The sequence below is a fragment of the Phragmites australis genome, chromosome 3 (assembly GCF_958298935.1).
Source record: "Phragmites australis chromosome 3, lpPhrAust1.1, whole genome shotgun sequence".
Classification (NCBI taxonomy): domain Eukaryota; kingdom Viridiplantae; phylum Streptophyta; class Magnoliopsida; order Poales; family Poaceae; genus Phragmites; species Phragmites australis.
The window spans coordinates 8410707-8433907 of NC_084923.1; the positions used below are offsets into that span (position 1 = coordinate 8410707).

Here is a 23201-nt window from a genome sequence, read left to right on the forward strand (position 1 = left end):
TTTAGTAGTCTCTTGTTATACATCTCTGTAATCTTTAATTAGATATTAGAAAAAAAAAAGAATTTAGGTTATGCTGGTTCATTATGTATGTAAGATTATGGATTAGAAAGATTAATTGTAGGTTATATTTTAGGTCATGAATATTTAATTATGGTATAGAAATTATGATTTTGAGGAATTTTATTTGTAATTAATAGGAAAATAAGTTGATAATCTGTTTTAATATATTTTTTACGTCGCAATTATGTGAAACCCTTTAATTCTCAGAGTTTTATATGAAAATGGTCAAATCCGTAATGGTCCATCTGGTGTTGATTTGAGCAATTTTCCGTTTAGCGTCCTTGAGAACCCAAACCCTAAGGGTACAAGGATGAAGTAGATGGTAATGTGATTCATCCGATATTTTTAGTTGAACTCTAACATTTATTATGTTACGTTACAATATATGTGGACTCGTACGTTAGATCCAATTTTTTAGGAGTTAAAATCGGTGTATCAGACGGATAAGTGGTTGGAATGGTTAGAATGGTGTAGACGGTGAGAGGCTGAGTACAATATGCGAGTGCAGGCATGTCCAAGAGAAGTGTATGATAGTAGCAGTGCAATGACATCGGTAGAAGAAGAGGATAAGCAGGGGCATGCAATGTCGAGGAAGGAAGTTGAGCAATGACAGACGGCTGAGGCAGAGGTTGTTGTGCATTGGCATGTGGGAGAGGTTGAGGGTCAGGCTAACGCAGGGGTGGAAATTGAAGAAATTATTGTTGAGCTTGAGAACGCAGATCGTAAACATAGTCTATGAGGAGGAATCTTTATTGCAATATGTAAATATGTGGGATAATGATAATAAGGATGACGAGTCCTCTAGTATTGCCATCCCATATCAATGGAACTGACCTGACAATGCGAGGATGCAAGTTATGGAGAACCATGATTCCTCTTGAGAGTATGGTTCAAGTATGGTTCACCTCAATCAAGTCTTCCCCAATCGGTCTGAAATGAAGGATGCAATGATACGGTGGGCAGTGACATCACACAGAGAGGTATGGATAGTTGCATCGAGCTCAAAAAACTGCAGTGTCAAGTGCAGAACTTCTGGATCCAGCTTTTATCTTCATGCATACAAGCCGAAGTATTCGACCCATTAGGTAGCCTCTAAAGTGGTTCAACATAGTTGTAAGCTGCAAAGCATAGGTAGGAAGTACCGTAATGTCACTGCTGCACTAGTCGCAAATGAATTGTTCATCGAGACTGTTCAGAAGTGTGACATAGAATGCTCATTCATCCAATGAGCAATATTACGACAATTTAAATATGATATTACTTATCAAAAGACTTAGCGTGCGAAATAGAAATCCTTAGAGAAGCCGTGGGGTACCTATGGCTTCTTATTGCAACCTACCTCGTGTACTTGATACTTGGAAGGAAAGAAACCCTGTCACATACACTGCTTTCAAGGAGACTCAGATTGACGAAAACCATCCTAGGATTTTTTGACATCCTTTCTTTTCTTTGGGTCTGTGTATTAAGTCATTCTAGCATTGTCGTCATTTGCTTTTTGTTAATGACACATTCTTGGCTGGGAAGTACAAAGGTTAGATTCTCACTACAATTAGAGTTGATGCGAATAACTGGATACTTCCTTTAGCATTTGCGTTTGTGGAGGGTAAGAGTAGATTGAGCTAGCTATGATTTTTTTTAGGCATCTTAAGGTTAGGGTTGTCCAGGATCGACCAACTGTTTGCATCATATATAACTGGCATGCTGATATAATATATGCTATAAAGACACCGCAACATGATTCAAGTGAGCCGTTCTCATAGCCTGACCTACAAAATAGGTGGTGCATACGTCACATAAGAGCAAATTTCTACAAGTAATTCAAGAGCAAGACATTGATAGACATGTTTAAGAGACTATGCAGTTAGAACAAACTCGCAAGTTTGATGCTTTGTGGAAGTAATTGGATAGGAGCATAAGGACACACGTGAATGAGAAAAGTAAGAAGCCGCCTACTGATGATGACACTGTACCAGATGCGCTGCCACCTCTTAGAGAAGGCATTGATCCTCCTAATGTGAGAAGAAGGGCGGCAAGAAACATCAAATGTTTCTCTCACTGGATTGAGGCAAAAGCCAAAGGAGAAGTGGTCCTTGCTCTATGACAACAAGGATGCTAGGTTCATCTACTCGGCTACCTCTTTATCGAAAATGTGTATTATGAACAAATATGTTTGATAATTTATAACTATTTTTTGTTGCTATAATTTGGTAGGTATGGCGTCATGACTACGAACATAGCAGATGTTTATAATTAGGTCATCAGAGGGCTGCATGGACTCCCTTTTGTTGCAATCATTGAGAGCATATTGTATGGAATTATTGGGTACTACTACAAGAGGCATGCTGCTGCTATTATTCACTATATAACAATGCATACATCGTATGCTAGCTGAATGATGAAACACTTGCAAAAGAAGAACGAGAAGGCAGTAGAACACATGGTTCATAACATGGGCATCAATGAGCATCGCTTCGAGATAACCCTGAGATTGAAAGGAGGAGTTGGCTGTGATACCAGAATTGTCACTCATGAGGTGAATATAGGACAAGTTTTGAATGGATGATGTGAATGCACATGCAACAAACCGAAGCTTTTACATGCCACCTGTTCTCATGCGCTGGCGACATTATCACAAGTTGGTGTGGGAACCTCACTATGTGTGTCACCATTTTACTTCAAGGAAAATGTAATGTAGACCTGGACATGGGAGTTCCACGGATTTAGTGTGCAAGGTGACTTCACAGTATGACAAACATATGTCGATATGTCTGCCCCCTATGATATTGCTTAAACATGCCCATAAAAAATGTGGTCGGTCACAGACTAGGCGTATTTACAACGACATGAATGAAACTGAAGTTGGCGGGTATGTGAAGAGGTGCAGTGAGTGTGATGAGTTTGGTCACAAGGTAAAAGATTGCCCACAGTCTAACCACAACGATGTTGGAGCAGGGTCATCCACCTATGGTCGACGTGGAAAGGTGTCTATGGAGGACAAGTAGTGCACAAGATTAGGACAGAGCAAGAGAGATATGCTACCTAGGAATTATGTGTTTCTATAGTTACGTGTGTATAGTTTATATTTTTCATGTAAGACTTATGTGGTACTATTTGTATATTATTTATGTTCCTGATGTAAGAGCTATGTGGTATGACGTGTGTAATAGTTGTGTTCAATATTTGCAGTTTTTAAATATGTTTTTCTCATTATACATTATTTGTTTAACCTCCTCCGTGTAACATCTGTGCTACCCCTTTTTGCAGGGATGGAGCCATCGTACGAGCTTCTGGACCGTTCATTGGACCAGCGTCACCAAGCCTTGTTATAGGCCACAACTGGTCCTAGGAACATTCCGGTGTTGGCGATTCATGCACCTATGAGGGATTAACGACTTCACCCCCAATGATTCAGCATGTTTTACACATAGTTCAATTTGCAAGTATGTTCCGCATAGAGAGTAATCCAGGTATGTTCCGCATTAAGAGTACCGCACAAGTTTTTGGGAGTTCACCACTCTCCAGCGGGAATCCATGGCTTCACTACGAAGGGGCCTCTAAAGTGATGGGCTCATCCTAGTTCTACAGTACACCTCCGCCCACTCAGGCTACGCAACAAAGACAGAAGACACCTATCGTCTTAGTTGCCTACACGTGAGCGTCGCGAGCCTAATTGGTACACACCATCCACATACGACCATCCTCAGAAGGAGGAGAAGGCAGTCGTTCCAGTGTCAGCACGTAGACCAAAGCATGCCAGAGGCAGGGCCTAGAGTAGGGGTTAGGTGTAGTCTGTTTTACTTGTATACTTAGTCAATGTATTTTGTTTAGAATGTTGCACGACTATTTATTTTATTTAGCTTTCCATTTCATTAGTTCAGATTGTTACTGCATAATAAAAAAGGAACCACTCCGTCTTGCCAATAATCAGTGGATCAGTTAGTAAAGATGCTAGAGCACGTGATTCATCAAATCCATAGCACTGGTCGGTACAACTATCCTATACCTATAGTGAGCGAATCGTAGCTTTAATGGTATGCGTAGTGACCAATGACTCGGTCCATGCACCACCACTTAGAAACTGCGTGCTTGTGATGTGCCACGCCTCTTTCTCTCTCTGTTGGCTTCACAACCATAGATTCGAACACATGGCAGGGTTCCCTGATATCTCTAACATAGGCAACAACCACCTACTCTATATAAGGGTAACCCAAAGGATGAAGACGCTTCAGTGCATAAAACCGACTACTTTATCTACAACACAATCACATCCATGGGCTCTGGGTCTGGGTCCAACAAAGGTAAGGGCAATATGGGCCCAGCTATGGTGTGACATTCTTGATAGATTCAAGTGTGAGGACGAAGAGTAAACAAGAAATGAAGACCCAGAGTAGAAGAAGAGGGGGATGGAGCTGCAGATAGAAGCGCATGAAGCACACATGCTACGATGCAACTACGGTAAAATAGCACGCCAGAAATTGTTCTCGCTTGCCACGGTTGCTTGGTACCGTTGTGGGGGTAAGTGTACATGACATCCTACCGTGCCACTAATTTCATCTAATTCAGCTGCTCTCATCCAATAGTACAACAAGCCTAGATGCAAGTACGAATGGTACGTGAATGAAGAAGAGTATGCGAACATCAACTATGGCTACGAGGAGGTTGAGACGATGAGTTGTGTGGATGTTGAATGACCAAATATGAGGCTACAAAAGCTCAATGAAGAGTGGTAGGATAAGTAATTCACTATATGTGGTAACATGCAGGTTCCTCTATAATGTGTGTGCGCCTTACTGGCTGTGCAGGGGCCTATGGTATATGGACTGTCACAAGGGTATGTGTGCATCAAGCCCTACCCTCATGGATGCAACTTTCAAGATATTCGCTTGATATATTTGGATGAGAAGTCTACATCTTTTACACCAACCCAGTAAATGTTTTCTTGCACCTGGCAATCTGTATTTCCATAAGGCATGCTTCATTTAGCGATGGGGTACTACATGCTATTGTAACTTATCGTAGATTGTCTAGAAATAGGGTATGAGTGGATGCATGTTGCCTTATGTATTGTAGCCACAAACATGCAACGAATTCTTACGATGAGCCTTGTATGTGATGTAATTTACTTTTATCAATAAAATGATCAGGATTTATCATTCTGCCAATACGTCTTTTCTAAGCCTAATTCTTTCATAGGATTTACTATCTTTCATGCAAAGACAACAATAACTTCTTCTTGAACTTTTGTAGAATTAGATGGCCATACCAAACAATAGTTTTAATAGGGAATCTCTGCCAAACATCAAGGCATAACTTTTCCAGCTTCCACAAAAAATCCCTGTTCATTTATCCTTATACACAATACTCTCATGCTCTAGCCCTCAGTCATGCCCATGCACTCAGTCCATACACCAGCCTCCAACCACCATAAATAAACCCACCCTAAACCATAGGTAGACCACCCATTCCTCACATATCTCAACTGTAATATCTTCCTCAATTCCACCAAGCCCACCCAAGAACTATTAGGGGACTTCTATCCCTTAGGGGGTCGAATCATCAATACGCTTCTGTGACAACCCTTGTAGACTTCGTGAGTCCCAGAACATCTCCTATACCTATGGCAGATGTTTCTTCATGTGTGCCAACTACCAGTACGACCCGTCTCAACATAGACTATATGACTATCCATCGGTATAGCGACATAGATCACTTATATGGCACTTTCCATATGATTTCAAGCACCATCTTACTAATCTTCTCTCTTATTTTATTTGTCCAGTCTCCTCCACCTATCTGTGACTTCATGGGATGGCTAAACATTGAGTAAAATGAGCACCAGAAGTGATGGTTCGACATAAACATATAATGGAGGAGGCAAGCTTACGAACGCCGAGAATATGATCAAGAGCAGGAGGAACTACGGCTTAAGTAACAGGAGGAGGAGCGTATGAGGAAGGCAACAAAGGAGCACACCACGACTGAAGCACACGAAGATGAGAGGGAAATGAACTGAGAGAGGACTCGTCACACTAAGGCGGTAGACCATAATGCCCCCGGGAAGGGTAAATATCCTAGGTGCACTCAGTAGATCATCTCTTGTAATACATGTTATTTTCTTTCCCTAAGGTATGTTAGATTTAGCAGCGACATATTATTAGGTTAGATTTAGCAGCAGCACGCTATTAGCTTGTTGTCGTCATCATATGGTTATGGTCTATTTGCGCTACGATAAAAACCCCAAGTCTCATATAATGTTCATCAACGTATGTAACCTTCGGACTAAGTTGTATGATAATTATACTTCACAACTACTATTATTTAAAAATTATATTTTGTATCCTCCTAAGGCTTAAGATTACTCACACAATTTTACGTCAAATAAATAAATAAATATCGACAAAATTACATCGAACAAAAAATTAAGAAAAAAATAAATCAATCCATGATGCCGTTTAGATAACTATTTGCATAACAAACATTTTTCGCCGAACCGGTTACTAAAAATAATTTTTGCAGGCATAAATTTGTTTAACTAATTTTCATATTTTTGGTACTAGAAATAAGACAAAAAAAAGCTAAAAAACATATTTTCGCATCACCAATCAGCGAAAATTTAATTTTTCTATTTCATTTTGCGAAAATACTTTCACACAACCAATCTACGAAAATATAATTTTTGCGGGACCGAATTGCAAAAACTTTAATTTTCACATTTTCAATCATAGAAAATATTTTCTACATTTTAATGAGCGAAAATTCAGTTTTTCACGAATCCGAATAGTGAAAATCCAATTTTCGCTTGTTTATTATGCGAAAACTAGATTTCACTGAACCATCTGGCGACAATAGATTATTTTTGTAATTTTTTGAATTTGTACAATATTTTTGGAATTGCCGTATAAAAAATAATCTTAAAAAAATCAGGTACTATGTCTCACGACGGCAGCTCTGTATCCACAGCAGAACGATAAACATGGAGGCGTGATTACTGACTCTGAGATTCAACAATGATAGAGCACAGCTTTTTTTTTTTTAGAGGATGTTAGAGCACAGCTGGGGACATGAAGCTAGGGCCGTCATCCTCATTCATGTGGACCCTTCGGATTGGTATATTTCGGCCCCATTGACCTGTCTCAGCATGCATTGAGGTTGATGGCACAGCGCTAGGCCATCCCACCAATTGGAGGAAGAAATTGGGCCGGCTACCTGTGCGTACGGTTGGAAGTCTTCCACTTCCAGTTCTGTGGAGTGGAGAGTTCACTGAAGCGTTTTCATGTTCCCAGATCGATTTCCAGAATGCAAACCATGTGCCCTGCTCAAATAGATGGGTGTTATTAACGGACTCTGGTTCGAAAATATGATTTTTCATCGTCATACACTTGCACTCTTTTGGAGGTCTGTGTATTTAACTACCTAGCAGTATGATGCTTCGCCAATACGCCAATCAGTCTAAGTCAGCTGGTGCTGATCCACGCGACCGGCGGGGCAGACGTGTAGTCTCACGGTGGTCCGCAGCCCAGCCGGGGGAATTTCGTGTAGCGTAGGCCTAGGACCGTGGGATCCATCCTAGCCAAACGAGTCTCCTACCGGCTCGGCAAGGGAACCAATCAACCCGGATCATCTTCATCCCTTCACCCACCTCTAGTAGCATCAATCACTATTGTTTCCCTTGGCGCTCTCTCCTCCTTCGTATCTCATGATTCATCTCGCGCCATTGAGAGAAGAAAAAGAAAGGCGCAGGCAGCTAAACCAGAACCAGAAGAGGACAGGGCCTCCCGGAAAGCGACGCGGAGCGAGCGCCGCCCGCCGGGGGTGGTGAGGTGAGGTGAGGTGAGGTCACGGTCAAAGCGAGCGGGGCAGGCTGCAAAGGTGGTTGGCAGCATAAAGAAATGCCCTCCTCGATCGCTGCCTCTCTGTGGCCCTTGGATGGCATTGGCACATTGGCATGGACCACATTGACCGGTCAGACCCCGGCCCACGCGGGCAGGCACGCTGCACACCGCGGCCCCCGTGCATGCCATGCCATGCGATGTCCTCCCCCGTCTCGTGAGCCCCCACCACCGCTCATGTCGCCGATCCGGATTAGGACGCCTTCTTTAATCACACCCAGCCGATTAATTAAACTGGCTGACTGAGATTCTGTTTAGCTGAGCTTTGCTTTTTTAGCTTCGCATCACATCTTACATTTATAAATTAAAATTAAGTAGTTTAAGTCTCCATTCTTATATTAAAACAAAAACAAACATAAATATCATTTGATGATGTTTATGTGAACTATTTTATTTGTATTGCTCGGTTTGGTACAACTCGAGCTAAAAAAAAAATTAGAACTAGTTGTCTCTTACTTTAAAAATTTTAAAAATTTTAGAACTGAAGCTATAAATAGATTAATGATCTTTGATTGAAATATCTCATTCTAATTTTGAATTAAAAATAAATATTTAAACTACTTTATTTTATTTTAAAAACTTTAAATTTTATGTCTATCTTGAATCTGAAGCTCTGTCGTGCAAAGCGTTTCGAGCCGGGCTCGGATTAGAGTTCGCCCTGTGGCCACCGGCACGGCATCGTGTTGTTAGGTTATTGCTGTTCGCGCGGATGCCGGTGCGGGGGCCTCGGGTTGGGGGAGAGTGCGACCCTGCCTGCTTGCTCGGCAATTTTTTTATTCCGTCGTTCTGCTCAGGTTGAGTCTGCTTTCTGCCTGTGGGGAGCAGACCGGATTAGCATCCCAGTCGCAGGCTTTGACGTTTTTTAATTGTGGCGTCGCCTCAATGACCGTGTAGCTATGTATGAGTATTGCTGGGACTTGGGCCGCGGCCGGTCCAATCGTGCTAGGTCATGTTATGTTGGTTAGGCATGATTAGCTATCGTGTCCTGCATTGATATGTCGTGCTGTTTTCGTGTCGTTTCAACCTAAGTACAGTTTTACTTTATATTATTTAACAATATTTATATATTTATTTTTTATTATTTTACATTTATATCTCTTACTTATATATGTTTTATATCATATGATAATACTTATATATTTATTTTTTACTATTTTATACTTTTGCCTTTTATGCTCATATCTCTTTTAATGTTTCACATTTTGTATCACTGAGATTAGAGAATAAAAATAAAAATTGGTTATGTAGATTTAATCATGCTTTTTTTTATCGGCATACCTATCGTGCCAAGGTTCTAGTCACGACACAACTCTTGTATTCTTGCTGTGCTTTGAATAGTACCATGGGCAGTCTAGAAATGGTATGACCTAAGTGTCAGCTCTACATGCGAGTTGTGGATGTTGAAAACCTGAAAGAATCTCAAAAAAATTCAGATTGGACTGGACCTCCTCGAGCCCATCGGTACAAAATTTGCCACCAATCTTAGGTTATGTAGTGCATGTCCATGATTCGGCTCGTCACCAGATGGCATGTGCCACAGGCGCAATGCAACAGTTCAACATCCTCTATATCATCTCACCTGAAAAAGAAACATAACTAATCTAACCGCTGTAACGCTCACCTGTTGCCGCGGCGTTCAACTCAGCTCAGCTGCATTGCCACCCCAGTAGACCAAGGAATCGTACGCTGCGCCGCGCACGCTGCCCCCGCCCTCGCCCCCGCTCCTCTCCGCCGAGCACGCAAGCAACAGTGCCCGGTACATGCTCTGTGAGGTAACAGTGCGCCGCACGCTGCGACCGATCGGGTTACGGACGGATTTGACCAGTGCGGGAGTCGACGCGTCTCCGTCTCCTCTGGTGGCGTGGCGTCTACGGGCAAGCTCTCTCTGACCCCTCGCCGCGAGCAAGGATTTGTTTATTTTAGCAGTTTGTAAATTATGGGTTATAAAAAATTAAATAGTAAGAAGTTGCATATATATTATTATAATCTAAAAGTTAGATTATAAATCTGTTTGTTTCAACTTGCCGTAGGCTCTGTGAAACAAACAGGGCCTAACGTTCGATCGTCTCAGGGGCTTTGACTTGCGGCATCTGCGCGTGCGTGCGTACGTACGTACGTCACGTATCCTCTATCGTTGGGTGGCGTTGAGATCAACTGCCGGGTTTAAATTTTCTGTACGTGCTGGCCGAGATGCTGACGAGAGGGCGAGGAGGAGCGGACCCCGGGACTTGCAGAGGACTTCCAGTCCAGGCGGTCGGTCAGGTCAAGGAGCGCATTTTTAAAGCACGGATGGAGCTTCGGCATGCACGTTCAGCTCGGCTTTCCTCTCCTGTAGCGTTTGCTGTGGCGTTCCCCACTTTTGCCTTTATATGTTTTCGGATGCCTTTTTCTTCTTTTTTCCTTTCTCGTTTCGTAAATCATCATAAAGTCTTGCCGTGGTCATGGTCGCAGCGGATCCACTGAATTAAGAAAGAGGGCTCCTCCAACCTGGCTTCGCTGCACGTGTGATGTTTCGCCATCTTTTTGCTCTTTGGGGTCTGAAGATTTCGGACGCTGATGGAGTAGTAACCTCCCCGGCTAACACAATGACAAACCAAGCGATTAGGAACCATTAGGCCACTCCCAATGCATAGTGTCTTAGCTTATATCTAAAGAAGAGAGAGACTAAGACATTGATGTTAGAAACAAGCTTGTAATGTATAGTGTCTATGTGATGTTTCTTAGGTGTCATGAAGTAATTACTAGTTGCATGTAGTGTGATCAAAACTTTCATTTGATTCATGTGGCCACTTGTGTTGCTTTCTTATAGTTCTATACCGGTGCATCTATTTCAATTAAAACTACATACTGACAAAAAAATATGATAATGAAAGAAATATTAATATTTAATGTTCATACCAAATGAGATAAATTATATAAAGGAATAGATAGCATCGAAATGGTATTATAATCAAAAATATAAGTTACGAAGTTACATCATTCAAAGTAATCATAATATTTTAATTTTGTCTAAACTTTTGCCAAATATGCTCAACCAAATCCTTTTTAAACTGAATATGAGTTGGACGATCTCGAATCTTGGAATGTTTCTCTAGTACTTTCGTAAATGCGGGCATATCTTCATGAGATATTTCTAGATCTTGAACGACCGATGTGCTCGAAATCTCATTCAAGTTCAAGTCACGAGTATTGGCCGTCTCTTCTTTCTCATCTTCGAGTATCATGTTGTGTAGAATTATGCAAGCTAGCATGATTTTCTCAAGATCCTCTCGCTTGTACAAACGTGCTGGTCGACGCAAAATACAAAAACGAGCTTGCAAGACACCAAATGCACGTTCAACATTCTTTCTTGCACCTTCTTGCTTTTGTGCAAACAATTTATCCTTATATGTTTGCGGCTTGTATATTGACTTGACGAATGTGGCCCATTTCGAGTATATTCCATCTGCAAGGTAGTAACCACTGTCATATTGTCTCTCGTTGACATAGTACTGCACTCGTGGAGCTTGCCCTCTCAACTCCTCAATGAACAAAGTCGATTGGTTAAGAACATTGATATCATTGTTGGATCCAGCGACACCAAAGAAGGTATGCCAAATCCAAAGATCATGCGAAGCAACCACCTCCAAAAAAGAACAACAAGGAACATCAAGGAAAAAGCATTCACACAGGTTGAAGCATTCACACATGAACAGGAAGAAGCATTCAGAATAAATTAGACCAATAGGCCTACTCCAATGTATTAGTGTTACCGAGAAAAATAGGATGACAAGTACAGGGTGGAAACAACTTCAGAATAGCAATCACAAATTTAGAATAGCAGCCACATATTCAGAATAGCAGTCTAATACAGTTCATGCATATCTATCAAATCATTACTAATACATAGTTGCATAATATAAAAAGAACACTACAGCCAAGTGCATATCTTCAATCTTGTTGAGGAAATAACTTCAATCTCATCCTCTCCATCATCCTCTCTCTGTTAGCTTTCTCACGTTCACTCATTGCACTTATGTCTTGTAACAGAAGGGAATTGTAAACTTCAAGCATTTTTTATTCCTTCTACGCCACCGCGGTCGAATGTGCAAGTCTTGCATCTACCAAATCTGAACATAGGAAGCATGAGCTATTTGACTCAGAAAATCAACAATATTTGATCTTTCTTCGAGCAATATAATTGTATCCTCATTGAACAAATGGAATAATCAAATATATCCATACACATTCCCATACATATATCCTAGCTCAGCATAGTGACTCAGAAAGAAACCAAAGAGATAATAGTGCAAGACTATCACTAGAAAATCATCACTGCAAAATTTGAGATAATAGTACAAGACTAATAACATGTATTCCTGCAATCTCCATCACAAAGAGACTAATCTAAAAACATGTGTTCATGCAAATCACAGTACAAGACTACAATGGAATAACAATCATCACTAGAAAATTTGAGAAAAAAGAAATAAATTGCACATTGTTACCATTGATTTGGGGATTGACTGTTGTGGTAGAAATCCAAAGCGCTAGGATCTTCGCTGGAAGTGCTATGAGGCTGCGGCGGTGCCGGATGCCGAGCAGGTACCGGAGGAGATGCTTCCTCGCGGTCTCGACGTTTCTTCTCCCGACCACCCATGTGATCTAGGTGATTGCAACAACGGTGGATCTTTCCCTGGCGGCAGCTGCGGAGGTAGTGCTTCTCCTGGCGGCGGCGGAAGAGCTTCTCCCGGCGGCAACGGCTGAGCGGATGGAGCCGCGAATCAGCGCCCAGATGCGGATGGAACTACTCGGCGTCCCCACACGGAAATCCACTCCTTCCTCCCGGCTCTTCGTGGATGGAGCAGCGGATCAGCGGGGCCACGTGAATTGGAAACCACGGTGCCCCCAACGCAGCCCAGAGAAGTGTCTTGGGTGTTGGATTTCACGAATAACTTATTTCTGGAGGAAGACATCAGTTGCTTCTCTCTCCTCTTTAATTCGGTTGCCACGTCAGAGTTTTGTCTATATGAACCCCTCTTAAATGGATAAGATATTGGTCAGGGTAGAGCATTGGAAGAGGCTTAAAAGGAGATACGGTGAATCCACAGTTGCGAGGTTTGTCCAATTCTGTTTGACGCCCGTGCAGGAGTTTGCTAGGTTTGAAACCTCTAAGTGGCTCGCATTTCTCAATGATTGATAGGCAGTAGTTGTTACGAAGTGATCAGTTTCTACAACTGCGTTCGTGTGTCTGTTGGGGAAGCGTGCATCCCAACGACACATGTTGAGCAACTATATATTGTACATGTTACAATGCAATAAATCAGTTCTCTTAATTCGTGTTCTATTCTACGACCTCTCGATTACTCTTGACTTCAACGGTAGTAAAATATTTGGAGGGCAAAATGGTCAACAGGAGAATAGCGTCATTTCTGATGTCTGTGTACCGTACGTAACGTGGTGGTCGCGAACCGCGAGGGGGGTTAGACTGTCCCCAACAATATTTCCTTCATTTCGTTATCTTCCTAATTTTTTTCCCCATTTTCATTCCCTTTATTTCCTTTCATCTCCAACAGCTTCCTTTCGAGGGGAATCGCGAAGGAAAAGGAGAGAGAATCCCGTGCTGAAGGGAATGACTCTGGGAATCCCTTCGCGACGGGAACCGCGAAGGGAATCCGTTGGAGCGCTGAAGTGAACGAAAATCCCGTCGTAAAAGAATTTTAGCCCATAAAAAAAACAGTTAGACACAGTCTTAGGACCGTTCCCGCGTGCTCCTAAGGCCTTCGTTGCGCAGCACACAGTACATACAGTACGCACGCTCGAGTCCGCTGCTTGTCAGAAAAATTGCTGATTTGCCATTTTTAATAAATATTAATTGTCTATTAAGATTAACACGTGAATCAATCTAAGCCTATATAACTACACTCGAGTGGTAAGTCAGCTACCACTCTATAGCGAAACTGCTTGTCGACCTTTCGATTCGGTCTTCAACCAAAAATCTGGGAAAGTAAAGGATGAGACCATTTCTTAGGAATGGAACCATGGAAGCAGAAGTCCCATCAGATCAAAATTAAAAATAAACGCGACGCAAATACTAGTGCATGCCACCATTTTCTGCAAGATTCTACCCCAAATGGTACTCCTCGAATTCTTCTCTCGGTTTTACTTCTGCCATGGATCAATTTCCTACTACTGTCAGTAGGAAGAAAAAGGAAACTCAAGTAAGACAAACAAAAAGAAAAGAAATTAGGAAAAGGAGGGAGGAGGGAGTGTGCAGGGAGGCCCACCACACAGGCTGAGTGTCAGTGAGTGTGCAAAGGCTGGTCCCCACCCTTGTCACCCAATCCCTTCACTCCTCTGGCCACCCAAAAAAGAAATAGAACCCAAATACTACTCCCATCTGGATATTCTTGCTCACTCACACACACGTCACAAACACACACCCTCCTCCCCTTCCTCTCTTCTCTTCTGCAGTCCACCCACTATAGCTTGAGACTAGATCTCGAATTCTCCCACAGTTTCTCACTCCATCTCCCCCCTCCTCCCCCTTCCTCTCCCCTCTCAGATCTCCCCATATCTCTGTGCTGCCTCACTCACTGGTCACAGCAATCCACTCCACTCCCAATCCAGAAACCCAAAAGCTTTCAGCTCCGGCTCCCTGTTTGCTTTTGACCCCCTAGCTAGCTGCTGCCGGAGAAACCCAAAAATCCAAGAAAAACAGCTGGTCAAGGAAGAGTGGAAGAAAAGAGGATGGTGATGATGATGGCGATAAGTCACCCCATGATTCGCTCCGTCATTCCTTCTCCTGCGGTCCTTGTGCGCTGGTAAAAGGGCCTCGCCGTCCGTGGTGGTGCTGGTGGTGTGTTTGGACGGGGGAGTAGTCGCCGCGCCGCCACAATGCCGCAGTACCAGGAGCTGCCCTGCGGCGGGCAGGTGCTCGACATCGACACGGCGCTCAAGGACGGCATCCTCGGGGGCGCCCTTGAGCCAGGGGATGCGGCGGCGGGGGATGCCGGGAAGCAGCCGGTGGAGCTGAGGAAGATGATGGACGAGCTGGACGCCGCGGGGGACGGCGGCGGGGACGAGGCGGTGCCGGCGGTGTTTATCTGCCCGATCTCGCTGGAGCCCATGGTGGATCCGGTGACCCTGTGCACGGGGCAGACGTACGAGCGGGACAACATCTCGCGGTGGCTGGCGCTGGGCCACCGGACCTGCCCGACCACGATGCAGGAGCTCTGGGACGACGCGCTCACCCCCAACGCCACGCTCCGCCAGCTCATCGCCGCCTGGTTCTCACGCCGCTACACCCGCTTCAAGAAGCGCTCCGCTGATTTCCACGGCCGCGCCGCTGACCTCATCCACGGTCTCCGGGGCACGGCGGTTCCCAAGAGGCAGCCCCTCAAGGGCCAGGCCCGCGTCGCCGCGCTCCGGGAGCTGCGCACCCTCGCCGCCACCCACCAGTCTGTCACCAAGGCCATCGCCGCGGCAGGCGGCGTGACCCTGTTGACCTCGCTGCTTGGCCCCTTCACGTCCCACGCCGTGGGGTCCGAGGCAGTCGCCATTCTTGTCAGCGGCGTGCCCCTCGACTCCGACGCCAAGGGCGCGCTCATGCAGCCTGCCAAGGTGTCGCTCGTGGTTGACATGCTCAACGAGGGCGCGGCGGACACCAAGATCAACTGTGTCCGCCTCATCCGCATTCTCATGGATGAGAGAGGTTTCCGGCCGGAGACGGTGGCGAGCTTGAGCCTCTTGGTTGGTGTCATGCGCCTCATCCGAGACAAGAGGCATCCGGACGGTGTGGCTGCGGGGCTCGAGCTTCTAAATTCGATTTGTGCCGTGCACCGGCCGGCGAGGAGTATGATTGCTAGCATTGGTGCAGTGTCGCAGCTGGTGGAGTTGTTGCCGGAGCTGGCAACGGAATGTGTTGAGCCTGCCTTGGACATCTTGGACGCCCTCTCTGGAATCCAAGAAGGCAGGACGGCCCTAAAGGATTGCCCACGGACAATACCAAATGCCGTCCGCTTGCTGATGAGAGTTTCAGAACCGTGCACGCGGCGGGCGCTGTCCATGCTGTGGACGGTATGTCGGATGGCGCCTGAAGAGTGTGCGCCAGCTGCCGTGGAGGCTGGTTTGGCCGCCAAGCTTCTACTGGTCATCCAAAGTGGTTGTACGCCGGAGCTAAAGCAGAAAGCATCTGAGTTGCTCAAGCTGTGCAGACTCAACTACACTGACACCCTCTTCATCTCCAAGTGCAAGCTCACAAGGACAATTCAGTGAGATGGAAATGGTACTGTTGCGATGTGATTTGATTCGATGATGCGTGGTTTGTCAATTGACCTTGCTGAATTTGGAGTAAGAAGCAGATGGAATTGCCAAATTGAAGAATGGTAGAGAGTACATATTGATAAACATGCAGAATTTGCTCTATCATCTCATCTGAAGAGATGAGGCTTGTTGGGTAGACGCTAAGATCGGTTGCTGCCATTTCAATCTGTCCAGCGACAAGAAGTATAGCAGCAGTGCAGCAAAATCACTGCCAAATTAGATGGCAAGCAGGCGGATGTACATGCAAATTGATGTGAATTTTATCAGCTCAATAAGCACTTGAGGCTGGGTGGTAACTGGTAAGTACAGCCAGTTTTGCCATTAGCACTAGGGAATTAAGCAAAACCTGCAAATTTAGATTTTTGGCAATGTGGGATGTTGATCCCTCCCTTGTAATTGTTGGTATAAAGTGCCTAGAATTCTATACAGTACTGTTGCTTCAATTCTGGAGTACACATTGCCATGGCTTGAATTTTTTGAGTTCTTCATCTTGACCACTTATTTGCCTAATACCCTTTCGCTGTGGCTCATGTTGAAAAACTTGAGTTCCTGTTACTGCGTTGTACTCGTGTTCTCAATTCTCAATGCTGCTAGCTACTCTTATTATTCTACACGCTGTTGTAATTCATGTGCTATTTGTAGTTACAGCATCTGATTATATTTAGCAATAATCAGATTGTGCGGTTTAACATCTATGTGCATAATCCCATACCAAGTAATTCTCTTGTTAGATAGCATCACTCTCCTGTTAAAGAGACGGAATTACCATTGCATTTCTTTCTGGTGCATCAGCAGGGTTTGAAACTTCAAATTGTGCATGCCAACTGATATTGGGGGCAATTTAACATCCCATGAATAAAGAAAATGTACTGTTACATATCTCATGTTCCATTGACCAGGATTAATGTGCAGTATCCATGTCCTTCCTTCCTGCCTTCTACCTGCATCCTGGGAGAGCAGGTCTTATATTTCACATCAGGCTATCCACCATCAAGATGTCTGTATTTTATCTCCTTTTTTCTCCACTCACTAGTCTACTAGGCCAGATTAAGCCACGGGCAGTACAGGTACTAGGGGCATCCATGATTGATCAGAGCGTCAGGCTTTTGCTTTATGCGGCCAAAGCTTTGCAAAGCACAGGGGATCAGACATCATCAGAGAGGCGCTGTAGCTGTCTCGCTGCTGCAGCTGTAGGAGAGCTGGTCGCGACAGCGCCACCGGTGTAGAGCGTGGGCTAGTGGCCTAGCTTCGAGCTGGTGAATGAATGGTGACGGCCAGTTTGACCGGGCCGGGGAAAGAACAAACGAAGCAGCCGTCGCCGTCACGCTCTTGCTTTCCGAGATTCACGACGTGACGTCTCCTTGTCACACGCGAACGCGCGCCCGGCCGCGCACGTACAAGCTGTCCCTTTTCTCGCGTGCACCCCAGCCAGCTCGGACGCGCGCGCGAGAAGAGATGCCGGCCGTGGGCGGCCGACCATGTGCCATGGGCAGCTTGGGAGTTGGGAGGTGAGTGACGGCGAGCGGCAACGCTGGAGGAGCAGGACCACGAGCGTGCACCGATCGGGCCATTGATTGCCATGTTCGTGGGGTGCCGGAGTCACTGTGCCCGGCACAATCTGGACGGATACGGATCGATCATCGATGGGTCTTAGTTGTAGTTGGAACCATTATACTAGCAAGCACAGGCTAGACCGAGTGGTTTCGACGAGGGAAAAAAGTGTTTGGTCAATCGAATCGCACTCAGGCTAGAGTTTGGAGGTGGATGCACAAGGCACTAAACCGAGAACGTGCTGTTGCGTGGCCTCACTCGCTCCTGCAGTGGTAGTATGCTGCTACTACTACTGCCAAGGCTTAACTTGATGAATGGAACGGTGTGTTGGACGTTTCGTGGTGCGAGGGAGCGAGGACCCCATCGGCCTCTGCACCGGTCCCTGCAGCTGCATCACTAACGGCGGATGCTCCATGTGCAATCAATACTGGAGTGTTCAGAAGAAAATCTCTGGACTCGCTCAGAGAAAAAGATGGTGTTTTGAAATTTCGACCATGAGCCGATGAGCGATCCCGTTGTTACCAACAACAAAAACGGTGAGAACACATTTAGGCACCTCTAGCAGCTCTGAAACCCTACCCTCCTTCCCCCCCCCCCCCCACTTCTCTCTCCTCGCCACCGTCCGAGCGTGCCGCCGGAAGCTAGCACAATCGCAAGGATGACGGCGACGGGGCCTTCCCTCCTCTGGTCACCTCCCTTATGGCCAGATCTGGACGGGTTCGGTGAGGCGCACGGTGGCGGGTCTTAACGGGCTTGTGAGCTGTGTGCTTGGTGACGCGACGTCGGGCGGCTGCTCCCAGGGTACGGCTGTGCTGGCCTATGGCAGTTGGATGGCAATGAGGCGGCACGGGGCTGCGGCCTTGAACGGCCTCGGCTATGGTTGTCGCCGGCAGGCAAATGCCAGATTTGGTGGTGGGCTGCTCGTGGCCGCGCTTGCAAACGATGGTGGTGACATGGCGGAGGCCACATGCAGTGACCAAGCGGCAACAGCGACAGAGCTGGGGTGGCCTAAGCAGCGGCAAAGGCCGCATCTGGGCGCGCCGTTGGCGTGCAGTGACTGCGACGGCATGGCTATGTGTGAGACATCGGTGGTGGTGGTGGCCTCTTGCTTTTGAGGTGGAGGCCATGGTGGGTAACGGACCCGCGGCAGCAGGCCACGGTTCTTCGCAGTAGGGGGTGGGGAGTCTCCGGGCAAAAGCCTCGACCGATAGTTTGTCGGTGCCAACAACTGCTCCCCCCCCCATGGGACTCTCCGGATGAAAACCCTGTCCAATTCCTAGACTTACGACAGCGGCGCTAGAAGTGCCGCTTCCTTCTTGAAGGTGTTGCCTTGGAGGTCCCATGCTACTTATGGTGTTTGGTTTGTCGCAAGGTTGGGACGTTAGGCAAGGCCTCTACCCATTGAATTGCCTCATGCTTCGCAGTGGATGGCTAACATGTGTGGGGGAGAGTATTCTGCACGAAGTCAGATGTAACATCCCGCATTTTAGCATATTAGAAAATAGCAAAATTCACTCATGTTTAATTTTTTTCCTAATTATTAAACCTATATAAAATCAATGAAATATATATTTTAATATATATACCTATATGTGTGTATGCAAATATATTATTTTGGCTAAGTATTCCAAGAGCACCAAATTAATTTCTAAATTGATCCATGAATAAATTGAGTCACATGCATTTTGGTTTAATGGTTTTTATGGTTCTTTGAGTGGAGATTTGAATTTGAACCTCTCTCAAATTCAAAATCTATTTCTTAGATTCAATTCAGCTAAAATCCAATTTGAATTCAATTCTTTTAAATTGAAACATGTCTCAAATCTCAAGGATTCCAATTCAAATCATTTTCCTAATTCAAATCATTTTCCTAATTCAAAAACTTTTATTTGGATAATGCCAAATCCAATTTCAGATCCAAATTCAAATTCTCCTATTTGAATTTAATCCCAAATATCTCAAATCCAGACTCTTTCAAATCATCATCAATTTCATATCCGAATACAATTCGAATCATTCGAGATTTATTCGAATAATTTCCAATTTGATCCTTTTGCAATTTGTTTCAAAACAATCCAATTCAAATCAAAGTTCAAGTTTGAATCTTATATTCGAATCCTCGTTCCAAAGTCATGACAATTTTCAGATTCAAGTACAATTTGAATTACCCAATCCAATTCAAGTCATTTATTTGAATAATCTAAATCCGATCCAATTCAAATTAATTAATTTTAATTATTACAAATCCATTTCAAATGCAAATATATCATTTGAATTTAATATTCAAATGCTCTCTCTAGATCTTTTATCCTCTCTCCTGAGATCTTTTCTCATCTCTCACTCTCTCTCTCATTTTTATCTCTCTCCTCTGATCTTTCACCGAGAAGCAAAAGCAAACCATCTCTTCTCTTGTCTTCCTCCCAGCAAAAGATCACACCCACAAGCATACATACATGCATACTACACATAGCAGCAGCGGCAACACCTCCCTCTGCTCTCCTCCTTCCGTTCAGCTCCTCTCCCTTCACCACACACACACAAGCACAACACACAAACGTAGCTCCACCGCAACCACGTCATCATGCTGCCCAGCTGTTGAGCCGAGCCTGCCATGGTGCCAAACCGCCATTTACAGCCACGTTGCCCCGACTTCCGTGTTGCCACCCTACTCAACGTCGCCATGTGCACAAACCAACTCGGTGGGTGCCCCTTCTTCCCTTCTCCCTACTCCTTGCCATCCGGGCCCTCGCCGTTGTAGCCTCCTACGTAGCACCGCATCGTCGCTTGGCCACACGCTGCCGCGCACCGCCACTGCGCTCTATCCCCCACGCGCAGCCACTCAGCCTGAGACACCGTACGCGCGCTGACCCACATGCACCGCGTTGTGCCACCACCCGATCATCTCATTTCTCTGCGCTTCCGCTGAGCCACGGATCGCGCCTCAAGGCCGCCATCGTGTAGCGCCGCGTAGTCCCTCGCACGCTGTTCCCATGTGCAGCCCCTCTGCACCACTCAAGTCGCGCCTGCGCACTGTCTAGCCAGCCTTCGCCGACTCCCGCACTATCACTCACACGCGTGCCGACCCGTGTGCCACGCCACCCTGCTAGCCAACGTCGTTGTGCGCGCCGTTGTGCCCATGTATAGCCACGTAAACCGCTCGCTGTAGGATCAAGGATACCGACTAGAGGGGGCTGAATAAGCGGTTTTGAAAACTAATTGCTAAGCGATCAAGAAACTTGTGAAAACAAATTAAGGATCACTAGAGAAAAGAGTAGAACAACTAAGAGCTAAGTTGAGGTTTGCAAACCTTGGGTGACATGCAACAATTTATAATCTAGAAAGATAAATTACTTGAAGTAAATTGCATGAAAATAAATAATTCAATGATAAAGTAAATAGCTCAAAGATGACACAAGAGATTTTTCCTGTGGTATCGGTGATTTGCCGATCACTCCTAATCCATATTGAGGTGAGTTCAAACTTCAAACCGCTTCTCTATCAAGTATACAATTCTCACACGAGAAATGACTCATACGAGCAACTTGACCTTAAGCCAGAAACGAACAAGAACTACATAAAACCTCGATTTCACTAGCGAAGCACTTTACCACTCCGGTAAGACGTTCTCAAACCTCTCAGAATCACCACCGCAGCTCCTTCACAATCTTCCTTGAAGGGCTCAATGGTGCCACAACCTCTAAGCCGTCTAGGAGGCGACAACCTCTAAGAGTAATAAGTTGATGATGCTTGTTTGAAGGATCACAAGTGGCAAAATTGCTCAAACTCTTTGAAATTATGCACTAGTTGCTCTCAATCTCTCAAAGATGCAATCACCGAGTTAATAGAGAGGGAGAGTGAAGGGCAGGAGCTCAAGGTGTTGAATTTATGTGCTAGAGTCAAGGGATGCATTCAATGAACCAGCCATACCTTTATTTATACCCCTCTACTAAAAAACTAACTGTTACTGTCGTTCTGACACCTCTGCGCAAGTTGCGGTCAGACCGCCCTTGTACAACGGCTACAAACAACGGTCGAAATTAATTCTGACACACCATGACGGTCAGACCGCCATCCTTCTTGGTCAGACCGACACAGCCTTGGCGGTCAGACAGGCGGACCCTGCGGTCAGACCGTAGGACCCAAAACTCTCTGTGTGGTTCTCGGTTAGACCGGCACAACCCTCGGTCAAACTGAGACTTAGATTTACTCAGCGTTTTGAGAAGATTTATACAGCGGTTAGACCACCACTCGTAAAAGGGTAAGACTGCCTTGGTTCATTATACAGTGGTCAGACCACCGCCTGGCCTGATCAGACCGCCGCCTGGCCCGGTCAGACCGCCAGCACACAGGAGCTCCCAAATGCAGTCTTTTCGATGGATTTTCTCAAACTATAATTTTCAACTCTATATGAAATACAAGTTTGAACAATTTGTTACCACAGAGACCTTAAGTAAACACACATCAACCCCTCTTAATAGTACGACACTTATCCTATCAAGTCGGTCAATTTTTCTTCTCTAATCCTCGTTGACCGGTAAAAGAAAATATCTTAGAAATATACCTTTGCCTTGATCTTAGACATTCTTCATGTTTTCCACTCATACAACTTCTAGCTCCACAACATCTCTATGACTAACCTTTTCATAACTTATTCAAACATGTTAGTCAACAAAAGATATATTGTCATTAATTACCAAAACACGAATTAAGGGCATAGATGCTTCAATCTCCCCATTTTTAGTAATTGATGACAATAAAACTAAGAAGTGATGTAATTTAAGTTTTGAGCCTACTTTTAACCATTAGCAAAAAGAAGACTCAAATGTGAGTTTTTTATAGCAAGAATTTCAAGTATTTGAGATTGAAAAGAGATAATTCGCTATAAAAACTCAAGATAAGGTAAGCTTCCCCTACACATGTGTCCATAAGATTAAAGAGAGGATAAATGGCACAAGTTATAAATTTAAAAGAGAATTTCAACGGAGTTTACCTTGTATATAGGGATCCGAGAAAGGGGATATAATCAATAAGATATCTAACGACCAATATATCACTTAAGAGCGTTTTTCTCGAGACATCCAACAAGGTTAGAACATAGAGATGAGCAAATAAACATACTTCAACATATTACAATATTTAGACATATGGTTCATCACATAGTTCTTGACTTAATAAAACAACTTGGCTTACAACTTAACCTAACTTCACTAGATAACCCTGCTAGATTATGTATGTCAGTTTTCTTAACTTAGAGTTGATGATCATCTTTCCGCTAGGTTAGCTTCATCGTTTTCTCCGTCGTTCCTTCTTCTCTTTGGTATTCCTTTGGTTTATTCTGGTGTTCAGTTACTTAGTCGATGTGCACTTTTCATCGTTAATCTGCGTAGGCTCAAAGTC

General features: G+C 44.7%; 1 protein-coding gene across 1 annotated transcript; it reads left to right on the forward strand.

Moving 5' to 3' along the window:
* The first annotated feature begins 14327 nt into the window (after positions 1-14327).
* Positions 14328-16750, forward strand: LOC133911951 (U-box domain-containing protein 75-like). The gene has a single exon (XM_062354453.1). It carries the CDS (start codon positions 14826-14828, stop codon positions 16203-16205), a length of 1380 nt encoding a protein of 459 aa, XP_062210437.1. The 5' UTR covers positions 14328-14825; the 3' UTR covers positions 16206-16750.
* The last annotated feature ends 6451 nt before the right edge of the window (positions 16751-23201 follow it).